Source organism: Mytilus edulis, chromosome 13, assembly GCF_963676685.1.
Source record: "Mytilus edulis chromosome 13, xbMytEdul2.2, whole genome shotgun sequence".
Classification (NCBI taxonomy): Eukaryota; Metazoa; Mollusca; class Bivalvia; order Mytilida; family Mytilidae; genus Mytilus; species Mytilus edulis.
In genome coordinates this window covers 71,149,514-71,173,216 of record NC_092356.1, presented here as the reverse complement: position 1 = coordinate 71,173,216, position 23,703 = coordinate 71,149,514, and the positions used below count along the sequence as shown (strand labels likewise).

Sequence of the window (23,703 nt, the reverse complement as noted above, 5' to 3'; positions counted from 1 at the left end):
ATGATAATATATTTAATTAAAAAGACAAAAACTTTTTTGCACTTTCCATATACATTTTATATAGCTTATCTAAAAACTAAAAAGGCTTAAAATGCATGAAGTATGTTTGATTCCTGTTGTTCTTTTTTTATTACATGTCTATTGTCTGAGTATTGCATATGTTATTGTTTATAATAATCAGGATAATATTGTTTGTATGCTATATGCCCTCCACAGCCCCTAATTTGGTAAATGAAAATATTCTGTTCTGTTCTATACATCTTTTTCATACCTTCTGATCTACCCTAAATTTTCATGCCTATCAAAACAAATTTCCTGTTTTTCCAGTCCTCTTGAAGTCTAGATTTTAAACAGATATAGTTGTAGGGTTGTCATCAACCACATATCATATTTTTAATATAATTCAAATAAGATGTTCTTTGTTGTTTAACTTTTTGTATTTCATGTTTTAATTTTTTGAGTTGGTCTATTTTCCCTTTGCCTTTCAATTTGTACTTTTGATATTTTTGTCTCACTTGATGGAGTCAAAAAGCGAGACATAGGTATGCAGCTTCCGTCAGTGGCAGCGGCAGCAATGTATAAGTTTGGGATTAGGTCTAGTTAATGGTGAAACACTAGTGGTAAGTCAAAGATATTTGGTATACAGTTGTATAAGTATTGGCACATCTCATTACCATGGAGATTATTTGGCCCCTCCCCCTCAGTTATGTCATGTATGTTCTAATGACTTTGAAACTTTTGCTTAGTTTTCATGTAGAAGTTTATGATTAGGTCAGATTATGGGTAACCACTAGTGGTAAGTTAATGATAATGGGTATTCAGTTGTATAAGCATTGGGAGATCTCCTTCCATGGTCTATTGCCTTTAAAATTTTTGAATAGTTTTCATGTATTAGTTTCTGATTAGGTCAGTTTATAGGGAACCGCTAGTGGTAAGTTAATGATATATGGTATACAGTTGTATAAGCATTAGCACATCTCGTTTCCATGGAGAATATTTGGTCCCGCCCCTCAGTCATGGTCTATTGATTTTGAAACTTTTGCTTAGTTTGAGTATTAGTTTGTGATTAGATAGGTTTATGGAGAACCACAGAGGCAGATTTATCATTTAGGGGGGGGGGGGGGGGGGCAGGGGGCCTGGACCCCCCCTTTAAAAAAAAAAAATTGGTTGTTAATATAGGAATTCACTGAAGCGTGACAGGAGCGGGCCCCACTCTTAGGCAGCCAGTGGGCCCCCACTTATGAATATTTCTAGATCCGCCACTGAACCACTAGTGGTAAGTCAATGATATTAGGTATGCAGTTGTGTTAGCATTGGCACAACTCATTACCATGGAGATAATTTGACCTGCCCCCTTCAGGAGATTTATTGACTTTATAGTTTACACGTATTAGTTTATAAATAAATTTGGTGTATTTACTGTCTTCTGATTGGTTAAAAGTATTAGTTTTATTTTCAATGTTGTCAATTTTTATGGCGACACGCCCACTTTGACCCTGTGTATTCATACGCCAACATGTGTGTACGTTGTTATTGTTAATATAAATAATATAAAAAGTTCTTTGAGCCTTATTTTGATAGAAATTTATTTATAATGAATGGCAATAATTTATTTTGAATTTATTGACCCATAAAATTAATTTTTGACTCTTTACATTTTACATAATCCGCTTCGCGGATTATTTAATGTGACGAGTCAAAAATTAATTTTATGGTTCAATAAATTCAAAATAAATAATAACCATTCATTAAGTATTTAGGTTTGTTTAATTTGAGGAACTACGTATAATAAGTCAATGTTATTGGAAAAATTGGTATGCAGTTGTATTAGCATGGCACATTTCATTTCCATGGAGATTATTTAGCCATGTACCTTCAGTCATGGTTCATTGACTTTAAACATTTGTAAAACTTAATTACATGTTAAAGTGTTGCTATTTTAATTTCAACATTTGAATTTTTGAAATTTCAAAAAAATGAGACATTTATCTCTCAGACTGGATCTGTGATATTACAGTTTATTTCTTGTACTTTTTCATATGTCAAAATCAATTTTTGCTGTTTTTCATCATTTTCTTACCTTTTCTATGATATATGTTCACAATGAGTAAGGGAGCTATCATTTGATTTTTACCCCCCCCCCCCCCCCCCCCCCCCCCATAAAAATCAAATGGTAGCTCCCTTACTCATTGTGAACTCCCTATTATTTAATGAGTTTTTAAATCTTAACCAAAGTGTGTTCTTCAAGAATTCTCCACTATCTTTTTATGCATGATATTTTGATATATTTTATCTATTTCCTTTTAATTTTTTGTCAGTTTGCATTTGTGTATTTAGATTTTACGTGGCTTAATGGTTTGGCATTTTTAAAAATGATAGGAAACATTCTATAAATACAATAGAATATTTTTATTTCCCAAATTAACAGGGCCCATAAAGGGCATAAAAATCAGATACAATTGATTTACATAATTGGTAACAACAACAATAATAATGGAGGCATATAGTATTATATACATATATATATTTGGAATATAAGCATTGGTCATAATTCAAGCTAAAAAAACACATATATATCTTGTGAATAAAAGAATAATAAAATTACATTATATATGTATTTATTCTCAAATATAATATAATGTCAAGAGCCACATCAGTGACCCACAGATTAATTATTGCATCGTGTGCTAAGCTACAGAATATGTTGCTTAAATCTTTTAAATATTTGGATTTTACAACAATACAATTTCATATTTGATTTGATTACCCAACAGTTTGCAAGCGGTCTATGCCTATGCCTATGTTTAGGAACTCTGTCATCGGGGGGACAGTAACGATGGATTTGTTACTGCAATTTAAATAGTATACGTACAGTATCTGAAATTTATATGAATCTGAATATACGCAGACCTTACATAAACACAGCAGAAAGCTTACATATTGTATTTTTCTTTTTCGTTATATCGGAAAACAACGCTCCCTCTTGACTTAGCAATAACAGGACAAATAATCTTGAAGCAACAATGAGGAAATGCATTGCTTCATTTTCTATTCTCTAAAAAACATCAAAGATTCATTTTAGGATTATGGTTTGTTAAAAATGACGTTACGCTGGAAACCGGAAGTGCTATTCAGAGGAGATGACGTCAAGAACGTTTTCCGGTGCACGTAATCTCAAGTTATCTCCCTTAGTCGGGAGACCTTAGAAAAAGTTGTGGAAGTCTTGAAGAAATATCGTGTGCTAATTTCAACGTTCAAGTTTCATTTCTGATTCCCCACGTTTGCATATCGGTCTAATAAAAAAGACCTCGTAGTCGGCGAAACGACTTTGTCTAAATCAACTTTGTCAAATCCATGACCTCATCCATGATCATCTATTTTATATCATTTTACGCCCAAAAATGAAAAAGACTCTTCTCAAAATTTAATTTTTGCACGGAGTCCTATCTCCTGATTATGAATAAGGGGGGGGGGGGGGGGGGGTCTGTTTTTCTGTAAACATTTAATTTTCACCCCTTTTTCTCTAATCTTCAAAAAATTAACCCCTTTTTTCTCTAATCTTCATTTTTTAACGGCGTTATTCTTTAATCATCTAACCCCATCCAAACCCTCACTCATCAGATCTCCGGAAAAGGGGGGGGGGCACTATTTAAATAATAGGGGGTTTGTTTTAGCCTACCCATTATCCGAATATTAACCATTTTGACTCATTCTCAGTATCTAAACTTTAAACTATTGGTTTTCATGTGATGTGTAATGATCCATGTAAGTCATGTAAGAGTCTTTATCCATCTCAGAATCTCATGGAGACACCATTAAAACCAGAAAGATCAGAGAGAGAGACACACCAAAAGAACCAGAGAATCTTTATCCATCACATATTGAGAAGGTAGATAGAGACACCAGTAAAACCAAATACTGTTTATCTATCTCATATTGAATTGAGAAGAAAGAGAGAGACACCGTAAGAACCAGAGAATCTTTATTCATCTCATATTGAATTGAGAAGAAAGATAGAGACACTATAAGAACCAGAGAATCTTTATCCATTTAAATATATTGATAATGATATCATAGATCCCGGAGTGGTGATATTTTGTAGAATTTGCCACGAACATTGGTATACAGTACATCTACTGTGTGGAGAAAGAAGGCAGATTACTATCTAGCTGCATTGACAAAGGTTGATTTATAGGGATAAAATCAGAAATAGGGAATACCACATCCTCTTTTTATAGGTTTTTGTTAAGTCAGTTTGACCAGTACTACTTTCGACCAGTGATCATTTACGTTATAATTACACTACTTTCTTTTAATATTACATTTGATATTTCAATAGGTCCTCCTGATAAATTTCTTGACGGCTTTATTTAATGTAGATTGCAGGTTATTTTATTTGTTCATAGATATTTTGTTATGGAATCTTGAATAAGTTGCATTAGCGGATCCAGTGGGGGGAAGGGGGTTCCGGGGTTGGAACCCCCCTTTTTTTGGCCGATCAATGCATTTGAATGGGGACATATAGTTGGAACCCCCCCCCCCCCCCTTTTGTCCTGGATCCGCCCCTGGTCTTGGATGTACAAGAGTATGTCACGTGATAGAGTCTGTTGATTAATCGTTCTTTCCTTTTCAGAATAATCAATATTAAATAAGTAACGTTTTTAGTGTAGTTTAAGAGGTCATATTTCTTTTTACTATTTTAAACCCTTGCAACAATTGTCTGATGGGTACGTGTCTAGGTGTTTATTGGAAGGCACAATTTCTGTCTCTATCCAACAAACTTTCAATTTTTAGTTTCTGTCCAACTTCAGCATCCTTTACCACTATCACCCTCACGAAAACGAAAACGAAAACATTGATCATATCAACAGTTAACGATAGTTTCTGTGATCTGACCTTGAGATTCTGCTGGAACATAGATAAATACTGCCTTATTTATATAGATATTTCGATTGTCTTCATAAAACAGGATAATTGTCAAGACTCATACATAATACAGATTAACGACAGTGATGCTCACCAGTTGTAGGATGTAGACCAATTAACTAATAACAAAAAGCAGCTTACCGTAATATAAAGTGATATACTATATAGGACATATAGTAAAATATCACTGTATTCAAACTAAATAACTATAGCAAGGATAAGACATAACTACTACATTTACTAAGACACGAGGGGAAAATATTTTTTTTAAAGATTAAGTCACCTCATAGAAATTATATTCGACGACATTTGTTAGACAAGATGTGGCTTTGTACTTGTACACCCAGGACCAACATACTACAATATAAACTTGCTAACCAGAAATTAACGACACTGTTGACAAACCATTATACCATTATTACCTTAGTGCCATTGTTGTAACATTCAGGGGCTTTGTTAACAACTATTAGTGAAATGAAGTATCTGAAGTTGGAAAAACAGACAAACCATTATAATAGGCGTAGCATGCCAAAAAATAATGGTACGGTTTCGGCAAATTAGACATGGAACACGGCAGGGGGTATGGGGGCCACCCAACGCCCCCAAAAGCTCTGGGGTTTATAGAGTTAAAATCTGAGTGTTTCCTGGCACTAAAAAATGTTTTTGAACAGCAGCATTTCTGTGTCTTGCAGGTTTTGTAGTTTGTTTTCTATTTTTGTGGCATTTACATAGCAAAATTGGTGAATGAGAACAATACTGTCATACTACTAGTATACCTCAAGACAAATCATTGCGCAAATTTCATGATTTACAAGTGATTTCTGTCAGTTTATTTATTATAAGATCTTAATATCATTATTTTTTAAATCAAAGTGCGGCTAGCAACTATTGATTTAAAGTGAATAGAAAAATGAACGAGGATCGGGAATGTGTAAAAATATAATTTACACTCAACGTTTTTTTACCGGATATGTTTTTTACTATCAATGTTGAACCCGAATTCGGATAGTATCGGATTTTTTTTTATTATCAATGTTGCACCCCAACTCGGGTTATACATTGATAGTAAAAAAATACATGAAAAAAAAAACGTTGAGTGTAAATGATATGAACCTCAGAAGTCTTTTATTATAAGACTGCCGGCCCAGAAACAACGTGTTTTTGCGAATGCACACCTTTCTAGACCCAACAACACAGAAGAACTAAAATTGAAAACAATACAAGAAAAAACAAAGGCCAGAGGTTCCTGACTTGGGACAGGCGCAAAATTGCGACAGGGTTAACATGTTAAATGTTTCAAGGTGAACGTTCAAGACAATCGCTTAAAAGTCGACAATAGGGGGTCATCTTGACCTGGTAGGATATAAATATTTGAAATGATCATGCAGCGACTGTCAAGATGAAGAACTGAAATAAACCACTGTGTTCTTGATAACTTGTATCTTGTTTATATGTATTTTGTACGATTTTGTCATATGCACATTTACTAGAGAGCCTGTAGCAATTACCGTGATTTTTTTGGACAACTGTTGTCTTGCAAGAAGGACCTGCTTACGCTTCTGGAGCACCTTTAGTCGCACCAGTTTTTTTAGGTTCCGTGTTTCTAATTTGATTTTAGTTTTCAATGTTGAATGGTGTTGTTTGACCTTGTGTGTCTTATTTGTTCTCTTGTTTGTCTTTTGTCCTTGATGGCGATTCTTTTTTAAAAATACAATGCACTTTCTACACAAATTCTACACAATTCCTACAGTTTTTCTAAATTATTGTAATAAATCAATGGAAAGAGTAAATCGGCGGTCTCACGAAAACCGCCTCCCGGTTAAGTATAGATATGAGACAATATCTGAAGAAGTCTAATTTCCTTGTCCCGTTGTTACAGAAGAATCAAAGCTTTACCTTTTTGACCAATTATAATTGTGCTGAACATTTTAACTTCCATATCAGATCGCATTCGCTTTTAGAGGTTTGTTAGTACAAACTTCTGATCTCAGCAACAGGCAATATGCATACCTGCCAACTGTCACTATTTGCGGGGGATTTCCCCCATGGAGGCTCCAAAATTGAAATTTTGAAAGAGCAATTTTGTCCATAATTTTAAACAAAACAATTAATTTTACAAAGACTCTAGGCTTGAAAAACTATGAAGAAGCCAAAAAACAACATAAAAATGTATTTGAAGGCCCCCTTGAAGGTTTTTAAGGACTATGGCAGCCATCTTGCACGCAAAACCCCCATGGGCATTTTGAAAAGTTGGCAGGTATGCATATGCCCTAATTTCTATTTCAGTTTCATGTGTATTTTTTATTACTAAAAAAAAACTTTCCACAAGGGTTCTACAGTGATCCTTAGCCCTGAAGCTTGCTACAAAATTAACGCCAATATTTATTGATAACAAAGTCAAAGTAACAGTTTTGCCAGAGACATATGTGTATATTTCTGGTTGTAAGTATGAAGGATTTCATGTAAAATATGTACTTTCTTGTATGGTCTTTTTTTTATCAGACCGATTGAAAGAGTTTACACAATAGAGTCAGAAGTTTGATGGTCTCATTTAAGTTTTTAATATTTTTTCTTGACGGTACTGAATGTTCGTCTCAATGGTGTATAAAGTCAGTCTCATAATTGAAAAATATAACAATCAAATTGGCTGCAAGCATGCTTTATTATATTTTAAAATCTTCAATTTAGGTAGAACCGTCCTGTTTAAACATTTCTCCTCTGTAATAGACCACGTTTTTATCCGTTTCATGTAACTTAACTTCATACAACAAATCTTTAGGTATTACTTCCTCTAACTGTTTCCATATAAACACTACAATATTTTCTGCCGTACTAACAATGTCTTTGAAATATAAAACATCTTTGTCTATATTTTTATGGTCTAGCACCTTCATTATACGTTGATCTATGTAGTCTTTCAAAGTGACAAGATTCATGACCATACCATTGACTGGGTCGACGCCACCTCGGACAGTGACCTCGACCTTGTAGTTGTGTCCGTGTCCATTCGGATTATTACACTTCCCGAATAGTTTCTTATTTTCCTCATCACTAAGTACCTTACTGTGTAGTCTGTGACACGCGCTGAACGATTCTGTACGACTGATGTACACTTGAGGTCGTGAGCCTTCCATTGTAGTTTTAAATCATTGTCTGAAATATATAGATACCACCCTTCAATAAAATTTATGCAGTGTTTATTTTCAGAGCTTTCGATACTGTCACACAGGGATGAGAAAAAGCTCCTTGTAAATGAGGTTGGATCCATATTTCAAAACATAGAATATCAAACTTCAGTTAAATCGATTAAATAGGGACAGATTTCTAAAAAAAATAATCTACTTGGGGGGTCGAAAGGGTGATAATGTTAGTCCTAATTTGTTTTAATAGTTATATTATAAACACAAATAACTATATGGATTTTGTTAACTTGTGTGTGTTAAATTTAAGTAAATAATGAAAAATCCAGAATATTACACAATAGATATATACAGGCCCACAACAGAGGCTGATATAAAAATAAAAAAAATGTGGTATGGTTGCCAATGACAACCACCCTAAGAAACCAAGGTAACAAAGTAGTTTATAACGAAAGGTCACCGAAGTTGACATACAAATTATTTGTAGGAAGAAAAGACAACACAATACCAAAAGAAAAACGTTGAAACTGACAAAAACAAACCTAAACAAACAAAACACAAAAAAAAAAATAATTTGAACTCAAGCAAAGACTAGGTTGAACTAAGGCGCACGAAAGGGTAAGCATGCACATTTCTTGTTACGTCATTTAATGTGTCTTAATATTCCAGAAACACCTGCATTTTACTTTCAGGAACTTCAGTCCTTTACTGTAACATGTGTTACTAGATGTTCGAAGATGTGGGATGATATTTATGTATATTAAATATTTTTGGATATAAACCGGGGACGATGTACGACATCTACACCCCATACCATGCATACAGAAGCGCCATTGCCTGGAACCAATGATGCCTCTGGGTTTTAAAAAGCGATTCAGGAGAGATCACATCAACTCCCCCCCCCCTCCCCCCAAAAAAAATGTATCAAAATATGAATTAGCCTAGTAAGGAGACTGATTTTTGTCACGATATTAAATTTTCTTATTTTTGTTTGCTTCAAGCAATAAGGCTAATTACACAGTGAATCAATCGATTACACATTTTATATTTGATATTTTATATATTAAATGTTAACATTTTTCCGAGAAAATCAAATAGAAAACGAAAGTAAAGATCATTCTATATTACAGAAAAATTAAATCAATCTTATATATATAGAATACCGACCTTTGTCCCGTTTTTTTTTTTTTTTATTGGGGACACTTTTATATAAAAATAAGAAGATTGCTAATGAGACAACTCTCCATTGCAAATTGAAACCAACAAGTTTACACATTTCTATTTAAATTTATACTGAAGACAGTATTTACGTACTACATTCTTATTGAATCAAAATCGGAAACTGGTTATAAATGTACAAATTATATACAATAGCAGGTCAAGTAGGTTAAATATAAACTTGATATGTGAATGTTTGTTGCACATAGTTATTACTTATATAAATAAACCAATGAATACACATTAAGGAACCTGTAACACTTACGTGTGTGTGTGTGTGTGTAGTTCAAGCAGCAATTTCATTAATTGTCATATCGTCGTAAGCCGAACAATCAATAACCGGAACAAGAACATACGATTTTAAATGTCATGAATGTTGCAGTTGTGTCCCCTTAATCATAAACCCTGAAATTGGACAGAAGACACCATGGACACTGGATAAATAAATTTAGTATATTTATTGGAATTGGAAAGCATGCACAATGAGTGACGCAATTAATCTAGTCAAATATCACCAACTTTTGATGACTTATATTCAGGGTTCTAATATATCTCCAATCATGAATATGATCGAAATATTTGTCACTGGACATGCAATCTATACACGCATCTCACATAGCCACACAGACACTTCATAAGCACAAGATTCAATTGTCAGGTGAAAATGAATGAGGTTATAAAAACATATAGTCCCGGAATACTAAATTGATATTATTTAATAAGGCTTTCAATGGATTTTACAGAATATGTTACAATGGGCAAACAATTATATGTTCAATTATGATAAAGAGAGAAAAAAAATGAAAAAAATGCATGGGTACAGGACGCTATGATATAAAGAAACTAGAGGCTCTAAAGAGCCTGTGTCGCTCACCTTGGTCTATGTGAATATTAAAGGAAGCAGATGGATTCATGACAAAATTGTGTTTTGGTGATGGTGATGTGTTTGTACATCTTACTTTACTGAACATTCTTGCTGCTTAAAATTATCTCTAACTATAATGAACTTGGCCCATTAGTTTCAGTGGAAAATGTTAGTAAAAATTTACAAATTTTATGAAAATTGTTAAAAATTGACTATAAAGAACAATAACTCCTAAGGGGGTCAATTGACCATTTCGGTCATGTTGACTTATTTGTAAATCTTACTTGGCTGAACATTATTGTTGTTTACAGTTTATCTCTATCAATAATAATATTCAAGATAATGACCAAAAACAGCAAAATTTCCTTAAAACTAAAAATTCAGGGTCAGCAACCCAACAACGGGTTGTCCGATTCATCTAAAAATTTCAGAGCAGATAAATGTTGACCTGATAAACAATTTTACCCCATGTCAGATTTGCTCTAAATGCTTTGGGTTTTGAGTTATAAGCCAAAAACTGCATTTTACCCCATGTTCTATTTTTAGCCATGGCGGCCATCTTGGTTTGATGGCCTGGTCACCGGACACATTTTTCAAACTACTAACCCAAAATATGATTGTGGCCAAGTTTGGATTAATTTGGCCAAGTAGTTTCAGAGGAGAAAATTTTTGTAAAAGATTACTAAGATTTACGAAAAATTGTTAAAAATTGACTATAAAGGGCGATAACTCCTAAAGGGGTCAACTGATCATTTCAGTCATGTTGACTTATTTGTAAATCTTACTTTGGTGAACATTATTGCTGTTTATAGTTTATCTCTATCTATAATAATATTCAAGATAAAAAAATGGTTAAAAATTGACTATAAAGGGCAATAACTATTAAAGGTGTCAACTGACCATTTCAGTCATTTTGACTTATTTGTAAATCTTACTTTAGTTTGGCTTTATAAATATTTTGATATGAGCGTCACTGATGAGTCTTATGTAGACGAAACGCGCGTCTGGCGTACTAAAATATAATCCTGGTACCTTTGATAACTATTTAGTGAACATTAAACCTTCTATCATTTATGGGTAGACTTTACATAGATAAATTCAGCCGTATTTGACGTGAAACTGTACTTATTATGTGTCCCGTCATACTTTGAACCACACCATTATTTTATTTATTATTTTTACTGTAAGTCTGTTTTTTGTTATATCTACTTTACGTGAGTCTGCATTTATGTATGCCGTCATACGACAAAATTATTTTTATGTCTACCTGTGCGAATTTCAAACGCGCAATTTTACACCAGTAATGAAAACCTTCTTTCATTTATGGGTAGACTTTACATAGATAAATTCAGCCGTATAAGAAAAGCAAAATGAGAATGTTAAATTTGATGTATGCCTTTTTGTGCTACTTTGTTACATTTGTTGTTTATGTAGTGATATTAAGATGATAACACAATATTGACTGTTGTACCCCTATTTTTGACATTTTTACTCTTTGAGTATGTTTGTTTTGTTCATGCATCGTTGACAATGTAATGGAATTTGATGCGACTGTCATACAAGTGAGAGGTTTAGCTAGCTATAAAACCAGGTTCAATCCACCATTTTCTACATTAGAAAATGCCTGTACCAAGTCAGGAATATGACAGTTGTTATCCATTCGTTTGATGTGTTTGGACTTTTGATTTTGCCTTTTGATTTTTGATTTTCCTTTTTGAATTTTCCTCGGAGTTCAGTATTTTTGTGTTTTTACTTTTTATTGCTGTTTACTGTTTATCTCAATCTATAATAATATTCAAGATAATAACCAAAAACAGTAAAATTTCCTTAAAATTACTAATTCAGGGGCAGCAACCCAACTACGGGTTATCCGATTCATCTGAAAATTTCAGGGCAGATAGATCTTCACCTGTTTAACAATTATACACCGTGTCAGATTTGCTCTAAATGCTTTGGTTTTTGAGTTATAAGCCAAAAACTGCATTTTACCCCTATGTTCTATTTTTAGCCGTGGCGGCCATCTTGGTTGGTTGACCGGGTCACGCCACACATTTTTAAAACTAGATACCCAAATGATGATTGTGGCCAAGTTTAATTTGATTTGGCCCAGTAGTTTCAGAGGAGAAGATTTTTGTAAAAGATTACTAAGATTTACGAAAAATTGTTAAAAATTGACTATAAAGGGCGATAACTCCTAAAGGGGTCAACTGATCATTTCAGTCATGTTGACTTATTTGTAAATCTTACTTTGGTGAAGTTAATCTCTATCTATAATAATATTCAAGATAATAACCAAAAAGAGCAAAATTTCCTTAAAATTACTAATTCAGGGCCAGCAACCCAACAACGGGTTGTCCGATTCATCTGAAAATGTCAGGGCATATAGATCTTGAACTGATAAACAATTTTACCCCATGTCAGATTTGCTCTAAATGCTTTGGGTTTTGAGTTATAAGCCAAATACTGCATTTTACCCCATGTTCTATTTTTAGCCATGGCGGCCATCTTGGTTTGATGGCCGGGTCACCGGACACATTTTTTAAATTACTAACCCAAAAGATGATTGTGGCCAAGTTTGGATTAATTTGGCTCAGTAGTTTCAGAGAAGAAGATTTTTGTAAAATATTACTAAGATTTACGAAAAATGGTTAAAAATTGACTATAAAGGGCAATAACTATTAAAGGTGTCAACTGACCATTTCAGTCATTTGACTTATTTGTAAATCTTACTTTAGTGAACATTATTGCTGTTTACTGTTTATCTCAATCTATAATAATATTCAAGATAATAACCAAAAACAGTAAAATTTCCTTAAAATTACTAATTCAGGGGCAGCAACCCAACTACGGGTTATCCGATTCATCTGAAAATTTCAGGGCAGATAGATCTTCACCTGTTTAACAATTATACACCATGTCAGATTTGCTTTAAATGCTTTGGTTTTTGAGTTATAAGCCAAAAACTGCATTTTACCCCTATGTTCTATTTTTAGCCATGGCGGCCATCTTGGATGGTTGGCCGGGTCACCGGACACATTTTTTAAACTAGATACCCCAATGATGATTGTGGCCAAGTTTGGTTTAGTTTTGTAAACGGTTGTCTTGCAAGAAGGACCTGCTTACGCTACTGGAGCACCTTAATTCGCACCAGTTTTTTTTTAGGGGTCCGTGTTTTTAATTTGATTTTAGTTTTCAATGTTGAATGGTGTTGTTTGTCCTTGTGTGTCTTATTTGTTCTCTGGTTTGTCTTTTCTCCCTTGATCGCGATTCTTTTTTAAAAATACAATGCACTTTCTACATAAATTCTACACAATTCCTACAGCTTTTCTAAATTATTGTAATAAACAATGGAAAGAGTACATCGGTGGTCTAACGAAAACCGCCTCCCGGTTAAGTATAGATATGTGAAATAATGGTGATTTATGTTTTCGGGGTTTATGTTACGGAAGGGCACTCAAAGAAAGGCACAGTGCAGAAAGGGGTATGAAGCCTTAGAGGTCTTACGAAGTCCCGAACATAACCAATCCCGACTTTTAATGAACAATACCGGAGTCCCGAGAAAGGGGATATCCCCTTTTGCAATATGGTATCTTATATTATAAAAAAAAAACCTCACCTCCGATTTCAATTGACATTATGTTTGAAATATTTGCAACTGTACGTTAAGAAAATCATGACACAATCAATCAACTGAATTTGAACTTGACTTGTGGAGGTTTTATTTTAAAAAAAAAAACAACGAGTGAAATCATTACATATATCGCTTACCTGCAAACCTAAGAATATGGCATTGGGCAAACAATAATATTACTATTTCCAATTGTTTTGAATGCTATCAGGTTTATATCTACATCATCTGGAATCAAAACTTGCAGCAATTAATCAAAAGAAAAACTGCTGGCTTCCTCGGCCTTGAAAATGTTTCCAAACTGATGCGTTAAACTTAAAAAACTAGCAACATCGTGTGGAGATTTTCCGAATTAGCTGGCGATTGTTGCTAGCTATAGCATTCTTCAGATTATCCACCAGTTTCAGTTTATTCAGTCTGTGTCAGATTGGCACATGATCTAATAACAAAACCCAATATTATCCGAAACAGCATCTTAAACAATTCCTATTAATTAATCATTAATTGCTTAATCAATAAACTGATTACGGCCACGGTACTGCGGTTACGCACATTGACGTGCTCAGTACTTTTAATGTTGAAAGACGTTTTTTTTCTTTCTTTAAGAAAACAGGCAGAGGTAAATGTAAAACATTTATTGTATGAAAGTTTGTATGCTTGAATTAATGACTTTAAATATTCCTAGAGTATCTTTCGCTTATCTTTTCCGAAGTAAAAAAAACGAGAACATGTGTAGGGGTTAGTGCATCGGAGTACTAATTATAACACAAAGGTTCCTGGTTCGATTCCCGCTCCGGGATGAAAATTTCCGGGACTGACTTTTCGGCTTTCTCTTGACACTATTTGCGTCGGAAGGGGACGATAAATGGCTGACCCGTGTCAAAAGAGAGCCATATATCTTACACGTAAAAGACACCCTTGTAGATTTCGAAAAAGAGCAGGCCTATTCCGCTACAAGGCAGCAGTCGCACCCACAAAGATCAATAAGTTGCAAAGCCCACTATAAATAAATATGTTTTAACTATGCGGTATGGGCTTTGACATTGTTGAAGGCCGTACGGTGACCTATAGTTGTTAATTTTGGTCATTTGGTCTCTTGTGGAGATTTGTCTCATTGGCAATCATACCACATCTTCTTTTTTATATTCGGATATGTTACAAGTTACCCACACACAAAGTCCATTATTATAGTATTATGTCTTCAGTGAAGGTTTATTTCTGTATTGAATTTTTGTGCAAATTCTTCTATATACATTTGGATATTGTGAGGATTTATCTCTAACAAACAGTTTTATACCGCTATAAGTACTTGTGTCTATACAAAGCCAGGAGCTTCGTAATTTTGTCATTTCGTTGCCTTTAATAGCTATTGGTTTTACTCAGTGTTGAATGCCGTACGGTGACCTGTAGTAGTTATTTCTATGTCATTTGGTATGGTGCAGAGTCGCCTCATTGGCAATAATTCCACGTATTTTGTTTTTGAATGAACGAAATTGCACTGCAGAATTTAATATAAAAAGCAATAGAGCAATGGTTAATATGGTCAACAAGTATTTTTAAGGGAAGTCAAGAAAACGTCAATGTTGGTAAAGACTTACGAAGCTGCAATCGTAACTACTCGGCCATTCTCGCAGTTATTTCTTCGTGCAACCAGAAATTCCGAGTAGTTCCGATTGACGAAGCTGCTGACTTAACATTGTATCATATATTGTTACAGAAGAATCAAAGCTTTACCTTTTTGACCAATTATAATATGCTGAACATTTTAGCTTCCATTTCAGATCGCATTCGCTTTTAGAGGTTTATTAGTACAAACTTCTGATCTCAGCAACAGGCAATATGCCTTTCTATTTCAGTTTCATGTGTATTTTTTATTACTCAAAAAAAACTTTCCACAAAGGTTCTACAGTGATCCTTAGCCCTGAAGCTTGCTACAAAATTAACGCCAATATTTATTGATAACAAAGTCAAAGTGATAGTTTTGCCAGAGACATATGTGTATATTTCTGGTTGTGTGTATGAAGTATTTCATGTAAAATATCAGACCCTATTGAAAGAGTTTATACAATGGCGGCAGGTGTTCGATGGTCTCATTTAAGTTTATTGATATTTTTTATTGACGGTACTGAATTTTCGTCTCAATGGTGTATAAAGTCAGTCTCATAATTGAAAAATATAACAATCAAATTGGATGCAAGCATGCTTTATTATATTTTAAAATCTTCAATTTAGGTAGAACCGTCCTGTTTAAACATTTCTCCTCTGTAATAGACCACGTTTTTATCCGTTTCATGTAACTTAACTTCATACAACAAATCTTTAGGTATTACTTCTTCTAACTGTTTCCATATAAACACTACAAAATTTTCTGCGGTACTAAGAATGTCTTTGAAATATAAAACATCCTTGTCTAAATTTTTATGGTCTACCAGCTTCCTTATACGTTGATCTATGTAGTCTTTCAAAGTGTCGAGATGCATGACCATACCACTGACTGGGTCGACGCCACCTCGAACTGTGACCTGGACCTTGTAGTTGTGTCCGTGTCCATTCGGATTATTACACTTCGTGAATAGTTTCTTATTTTCCTCATCACTAAGTAAGTTACTGTGAAGTCTGTGACACGCGCTGAACGATTCTGTACGACTGATGTACACTTGAGGTCGTGAGCCTTCCATCATTATCTGAAATATATAGATACCACCCTTCAATAAAATTTATGTAGTGTTTATTTTCAGAGCTTTCGATACTGTCACACAGGGATGAGGAAAAGCTCCTTGTAAATGAGGTTGGATCCATATTTCAAAACATAGAATATCATACTTCAGTTAATAAATAGGGACAGATTTGTTTTAATATTTATAAACACAAATAACTATATGGATTTTGTTAACTTGTATGTGTTAAATTTAAGTAAATAATGCAAAATCCAGAATATTATGCAATAGATATATACAGGACCACCACAGAGGCTGATATAAAAATTAAAAAAAATGTATTATGGTTGCCAATGAGACAACCACCCTAAGAAACCCAAGATAACAAAGTAGTTTATAGCTATATGTCACCGAAGTTGACATAAAAATGATTTGTAGTAGGAAAAGACAACACAATACCAAAAGAAAATTACGTTGAAACTGACAAAAACTATACAAACAAAACACAAATAAAAAAAAGAATTTGAACTCGAGCAAAGACTAGGTTGAACTAAGACGCACGGAAGGGTTTACGCATGCACATTTCTTGTTACGTCATTTAATGTGTCTTAATATTCCAGAAACACCTGCATTTTACTTTCAGAAAGTTCAGTCCTTTACTGTAACATGTGTTACTAGATGTTCGAAGATGTGGGATGATATTTATGTATATTAAATATTTTTGGATATAAACCGGGGACGATGTACGACATCTACACCCCACACGGAAGCGCCATTGCCTGGAACCAATGATGCCTCTGGTTTTTAAAAAGCGATCCAGGAGAGATCACATCCCCCCCCCCCCCCCCCAAAAAAAAGTGTATCAAAATATGTTTTAGCCTAGTAAGGAGACTGATTTTTGTCCCGATATTAATTTTTCTTATTTTTGTTTGCTTCAAGCAATAAACATGATAAAGGCTATATATATACACAGTGAATCAATCGATTACACATCTTATATTTTATATAAATGTTAACATTTGTCCGTTTACTTTATATAGAAGATCAAATAGAAAACGAAAGTATAGATCATTCTATAATACAGAAATATTATAAAATCAATCTTATATATATATAGAATACCGACCTTTGTCCCATTTTTTTTTTTATTGGGGACGCTTTTATACTGTTTTGCCGAGTGTGAACTCGCATTACTATAAGACGTGGTACGGTACTTATCCATCCCAAATTCATGTATTTACTTTAAATGTTTAATGTTATATTTGTAATTCTCATCGGATTTTGTCAAATGTGTTGACGTCTTTTCTATTATATTTATGTGTTATGGTAAAGAAAATTAATCACCGCCTTCATTTATCAGATTTGATTTCGTTCAAAGTAATCAGTACGATATTTTACGTTTGAAGTTAGATTCATAACAAACCTGACATAGTTTTATAATATAGTTAATTGCTACCTCAGTTTTATATTAATAAGAATTAAAATGTGCTTTGTTATTTAATGCAATATCAGTATTTAGTTCAAATATATAATCTTAAATTAATCCTAATTCTATCTTATTCATTCTTATGTGACGTCATTTTTCATTTTTTGATGCTCTGTTTTACTAATTCAAATGACGTCATTTTTTCGTCATTTTTCAGTTTCAAATAGGACGTCACTTGGCGTAGAGGTTTAAACGTATTCGGATGTGTCTACTTTTGTGTTTCAAATGTCTGGTTATGTAAATGTATTTTAGTTGTTTCCTGTAATTAGTTAATACTTCAGCTTTATCATGTACATCTTTTGTATATTCATTTTATTAAATTTACTGTTTGCAAAAGTATAAATTACTCTAAATTATAGGGATTTTCTGGTAACTTAACAGAAAACCCTTGCCGTTTTTGGCACAACCTTTTTGATCTTTTGGTCCTCGATGCTGTTCAACTTTGTACTCGTTTCGGCTTTCAAACTTTTGTATCTGTGCGTCACACATAGGTCTTGTGTGGACAAAATACACTTCTGGCGTATAAAAATTTTGAACTTGTTGCCTTTTGTTGGCTGTTGTTCGTGTGATTCTTTGTCAATTGTGTTCTCCGGTTTATTTATATTGTAGTCCTGTGTTGTCATTTTGATGTTATATTTCATATGGCCATAAAAGTGCGAGGTTTGGCATGCCACAAAACCAGGTTCAACCCACCATTTTTTCCTTTAAAAATGCCCTGTACCAAGTCAGGAATATGGTCATTGTTATATTATAGTTCGTTTCTGTGTGTATTACATGATAACGTTGTGTCGTTTGTTTTCTCTTATTTTTGAGTGTAAATTCACATTGCGATAAGACGTGTCACGGTACTTGTCTATCCCAAATTCATGGATTTGGTTTTAATGTTATATATATATGTTATATTTGTTATTCTCGTGGGATTTTGTCTATGTGTGTTACATTTTAGTGTTATGTCGTTGTTCTCCTCTTATATTTAATGCGTTTCCCTCGGTTTTAGTTTGTTATCCCGATTTTGTTTTTTGTCCATGGATTTATGAGTTTTGAACAGCGGTATACTACTGTTGCCTTTATTTATATAAAAATAAGAAGATTGCTAATGAGACAACTCTCCATTGCAAACTAATAAGTTTACACATTTCTATTTAAATTTATACTGAAGACAGTATTTACGTACTATATTCTTATTGAATCAAAATCGGAAACTGGTTATAAATGTACAAATTATATACAGTAGCAGAATTGAAGGAAAACAATCTAAATATTGATGCACGCATCAGCATTGCGAGAAGAACTCTTTACTCTCTGATGAATACTGGTTTACATGGAACAAATGGACTAAACCCACAGACATCATACAAGATATATCAGAGCTATGTTATTCCCCGCATATTGCTATATGGAATGGAAATACTCCCTCTTATCCAATGCCAACTTGATATTATGGCCCGTCAACGGTGCTTTTTGTCCGCAATTCGCTTTTTGTCCGTTTTTGCTTTTTGTCCGATTATTTTGCTTTTTGTCCGAAACCTTTTCTTTTTGTCCGTTGCTTTTTGTCCGTTTTGCTTTTTGTCCGATTATTTTGCTTTTTTGTCCGACACTTTTGCTTTTTGTCCGTTGCTTTTTGTCCGTTTTGCTTTTTGTCCGATTATTTTGCTTTTTGTCCGACACTTTTGCTTTTTTGACCAGTGAATCTAATGGCGAATGGTCACTATGTCTAATGGCAAATGGTCACTATGTCGCTAATGGCAAATGGTCCCTATGTCCAATGGCAAATGGCCCGTGAATCTGATGGCAAATGGTCACTATGTCTAATGGTCAGTGAATCTAATGGCAAATAGTCACCATGTATATCGTGTATGTCTTTTGGATCGAAGCGCTCTAGGTGTAGGCAAATATTTGCCGTTCCCATAAATAAACGCACTAATAAACTAGCGTAAAAGAACGGAGCAAACTGCATTAGTGACATGCTTAAACTATTTAAAATAATGTATTAGACAGTTTTGGATGAATTTGAATGATAATTTATTTATATGTCTTGTATGATGTACAATAAAGGGCTTTTGCCACATTTTAGCATCATTTGTGTATGTTTCCTTGTGATGATTTTCGGATTCACAAGCGTGTATTTTCCCGTAAAATGCTTACATTCTAACGTCATTGTTCTATGACGTCGGGTATCTCATTCATAAAAAAGCATATAACGTGGGAGTACAATCGGAACAGCACTGGCAATATATTCATATTTTACCACGGGTGTGTACTCAAAGCGTTTGGAGGACGTCATGTTAGAATGGCAAATAGTCACCATGTATAATGGCAATTGGTCAGTAAATCTAATGGAAAATGATCACTATGTCTAATGGCGAATTGCCAGTGAATCTAATGGCAAATGGTTACCATGTCTACTTACATTCACTGGTCATTTGCAATTAGACTTTGTGACCATTTGCAATTAGATCCACTGACCATTTGCCATTAGACAAAGTGACCACTTGCCACAAGACTTCGTGACCAATTGCCATTAGACTTCGTCAAGTCTGTAGGGCGGAAAAAAGTAGAAGTTATTGTTATTTGTTTTCTTCAATGAAATGCAATACTTTTAATACTAATCCGTAAATGAGATAAATGTTCGGTATATTTTTTATTAATAGAGTATGCATGTACCATCAAAGAAAGATGAATGTAGTCCGTACTCGGAGTAGTTTTTTGTACTCTAAACACAGCAATTTTTGTCCATTTGTTATAATGAACCTTAAACTCGCAAAAAGCATTTAATAAATATAAAACCGAAAGCAATGCGCATGTATGGAATCATATATGATTGTTTGCTTTGTCTATATGCCATTTTGTTTTGAAAAACATCCGACACATTGATTAACAACACATATATTATTCCATGTAACCCCTTAAAAAGTTTTAAGTAGTGTGTGTTGATATGTAAAAGATAAAAGAAAATTGATTTCCGAAAATAAAATGATAATTGTGAACAATTTTAATATATTTTGACAAAAATATACAGTCAGTAGGAAAAGAAAAATATGAATAGAAAGTTAGAGTTTTGTTTGTAATAGCAACATGATACACTTTGTTTTGCACATAACATTATATCCTCTGTAAGCTGAGAGCTGGACTTTAATATTTATCATATTTCTCTAAAAACCCTGCGTAAATTATGTATTATTTTTTGTATGAAACATATTCTGCTAGTCTGTAAACCAATATTTTTTTACTTGGAACAACGACCCCAACACTAACCCCTTTTCCCAACAAAAATAAAACTATAAAACAATCAAAGTGAAGAATAAAAACAAATAATAATTAGAACTCAGCAAAAATCGATCTATGGAATAGTACATAACCGATGTTTAAATTTTATACCTCCTCTATTCTAATTTGACCTTTATTTTAACAATAATTTTGATTTTATAATTATATGATCATTGAGTGCAAAGGCACAAATTTTCAAAAGTATTTAATTTTAAAAAGGAAGAAAAACTAACAAACCTTTCGGATATCTACATACAGATAATATTTACATAACATCTTTAAAATTTCAACTTACCAACTACTGTCTGTAGGACTGTCACAAGCAAGAAAATGAAAACTCCCAGTCGTGCATCATAAACCCACGTATTGATCAGATATATTGACGAATTCGGGTACGTATTTGTCAATCGAAGTAAATTTAATATTATTCTTCCAATTTGAAAAAAAGGTTTTAAAAGAATTGGCGAAACAGGTTGTGTTGTTTACGCACCAAGATATATTAAAAAATTTACAATAATTACACTTAAAGATTGATGATTGTATCAAAATAAAAAAAAATAAAAAAACTTGTATGTATATTTTTTTGATATGTTATACATAATCATCAGTAAATTAAATGAAGTAACATGAGTTGTTGATTGTATCTTCTAATAGGTTATAGCTAGGCTATCTATATTAAAATGATACTATTGTCCTTTAAACATTGTAATTACATGTCTAATATACCTTCTCATATATCTGAAATTATCATTATTTCCGAATATTGCATCTCCTTGTTTTGGCTACGTAACACATGTTTTAATTGTACTAAATACAATTATATTTCACCGATGTGATAACTTACACCGACGCATGTTGAATTTGAATAGTGTATTGCTTCTTTTTATTCGAAAAATAATTTTGGAAGTTACACATGTAGAATAAGGCAAAACGAAAATTTTTAATAAGTTTAAGCTTGAGAATATTGTTTGAAATTGAAAAATTCCATGCAGTTTTCCAAAAATGAAAATTTGTTTTATTCATCTTTATAATCTGTGTGAACTGTGTTATATATATTTAATTCTTTGTAAACGTCAGGCAATTTAGAAGAATTTCAAATTTGACCGAAAAAAACCAAACCAACTTAATCATCCAATTTGAAGTAACGTTCATCTTAAGGTAGGAATGGTAGCTTTTTCGTTTCTGTGTGTCTGGTAATTCGAGTAATCTCCAGATAACTTTTGGTTAGAATGATAGCAAATTACGGAGTTAGTTACCCTCAATTGGTAATTTCTAGTGCATTTCAACCAAATATATCTTGAAGTAGCAGAACAGGAAAAGGAAATGAATGTTATATTTGTGCACTATTATACATTGTATTATTATTTATTCATTTTTTTTCTCGTCTTGAATAAGTACAATGTATTTTAAAAATACCGCTAGTCGGCATTTCATTTTTGAAATAGAATGCAGTATGTTTTTATGGAAATTAGAAAGCCAAGCTCCAATGTATTACGCTAGAATATATTCATGACTAGAATTTCAGTTGATTGATCTTTTACTGCTGCTGATTTTGTTTCCCTTTTTTTTCTTTTGTTATTGTTGATAGTTTCTCTTTTTATCATGCTTTTTACCCCAACAACACAGACATGGGTAAAAATCGTAATTCAAACTCCAGTACCTATTTAAGAATTGTACTTTATTTAAGAAATAATTGATGCCAGCTATACTTTATTGTAGTTTTAACATGGGTAGGCATTATATTCGTGATTATTTTTGCCAGAGTGATAATCAATTATTTCGATTATGATTAGGTCATTTACGGTAATTTCTATGTTCGCTGTGTATAAGTGTACAGTATTTGTGTAGGCTCTTCCATCAACCTCCCTGTCGATTTGTATCCAACTAGTTCAAACCAGTTTAATTTCGCATAGTTGTTTTTCTAAAATTCATAATTGAAACAGAAATTAACAAATTTATTAACTAAAACGATATTTGTGTCACAATATAACAGAAAAGTTATAATTCAACTGTCTTTCGTTTGAAGTCAATTTCTGACACGCACATTTTCAAGTCAGTTGTCAATAGCGGTGGACGCACAAGGAGAATCGGTAGGTCTATAGTTCCTAAATTAATCGTAAATGTTCCGCCGGTTATGGTAGCATTGGTAAATATGTTCATATCTGATAGAGGATTCCTTGATAAAGTTGTGCTGACATTCGAGACTTGGCAGGAGGGGCCCTTTGACAGAGATTCATTTATACTTACGACGTCTGGCAAGGCTATCTTAATTTTTTTTCTGGGACGCCTTCCTAAGACGGCGTCCCAGAAAAAAAATAAAATAGCATTGTTGAGTTCCAGAAAAAAATTAAAATAGCCTTGTGGCGTCCCAGAAAAAAAATAAAATAGCCTTGCCAGACGTCATAATTATTTGGACTATACTTGCGGTAGCTACACCCTGTAAAGTTGATGAAAGACTGAAATACATTAAATGCATACCAATTTAATAAAATTCATTGTTCTGCCGTAGTCAATAT

At 33.3% G+C, this 23,703-nt stretch overlaps 1 protein-coding gene and 1 long non-coding RNA gene across 2 annotated transcripts in view; both read right to left on the bottom strand.

Annotated features, from left to right (window-relative positions):
• The window catches only part of LOC139501660 (uncharacterized), a 34,766-nt gene extending 31,623 nt beyond the window's left edge, over positions 1–3,143 (bottom strand). Inside the window, exon 1 of the mRNA XM_071290801.1 lies at positions 2,938–3,143. Within this exon, the coding sequence (XP_071146902.1) occupies positions 2,938–3,037 (100 nt within the window). The 5' untranslated portion in view covers positions 3,038–3,143. The remainder of the gene's footprint in view (positions 1–2,937) is intronic.
• Positions 3,144–7,569: 4,426 nt separating this feature from the next.
• Positions 7,570–21,512, bottom strand: LOC139501659 (uncharacterized). The gene is made up of 4 exons (XR_011658625.1): positions 21,483–21,512; positions 13,918–16,461; positions 9,550–9,689; positions 7,570–8,079 (listed from the first exon to the last, which is right to left on the bottom strand). It is a non-coding gene; the product is annotated as an uncharacterized lncRNA (long non-coding RNA).
• Between the last annotated feature and the right edge of the window lie 2,191 nt (positions 21,513–23,703).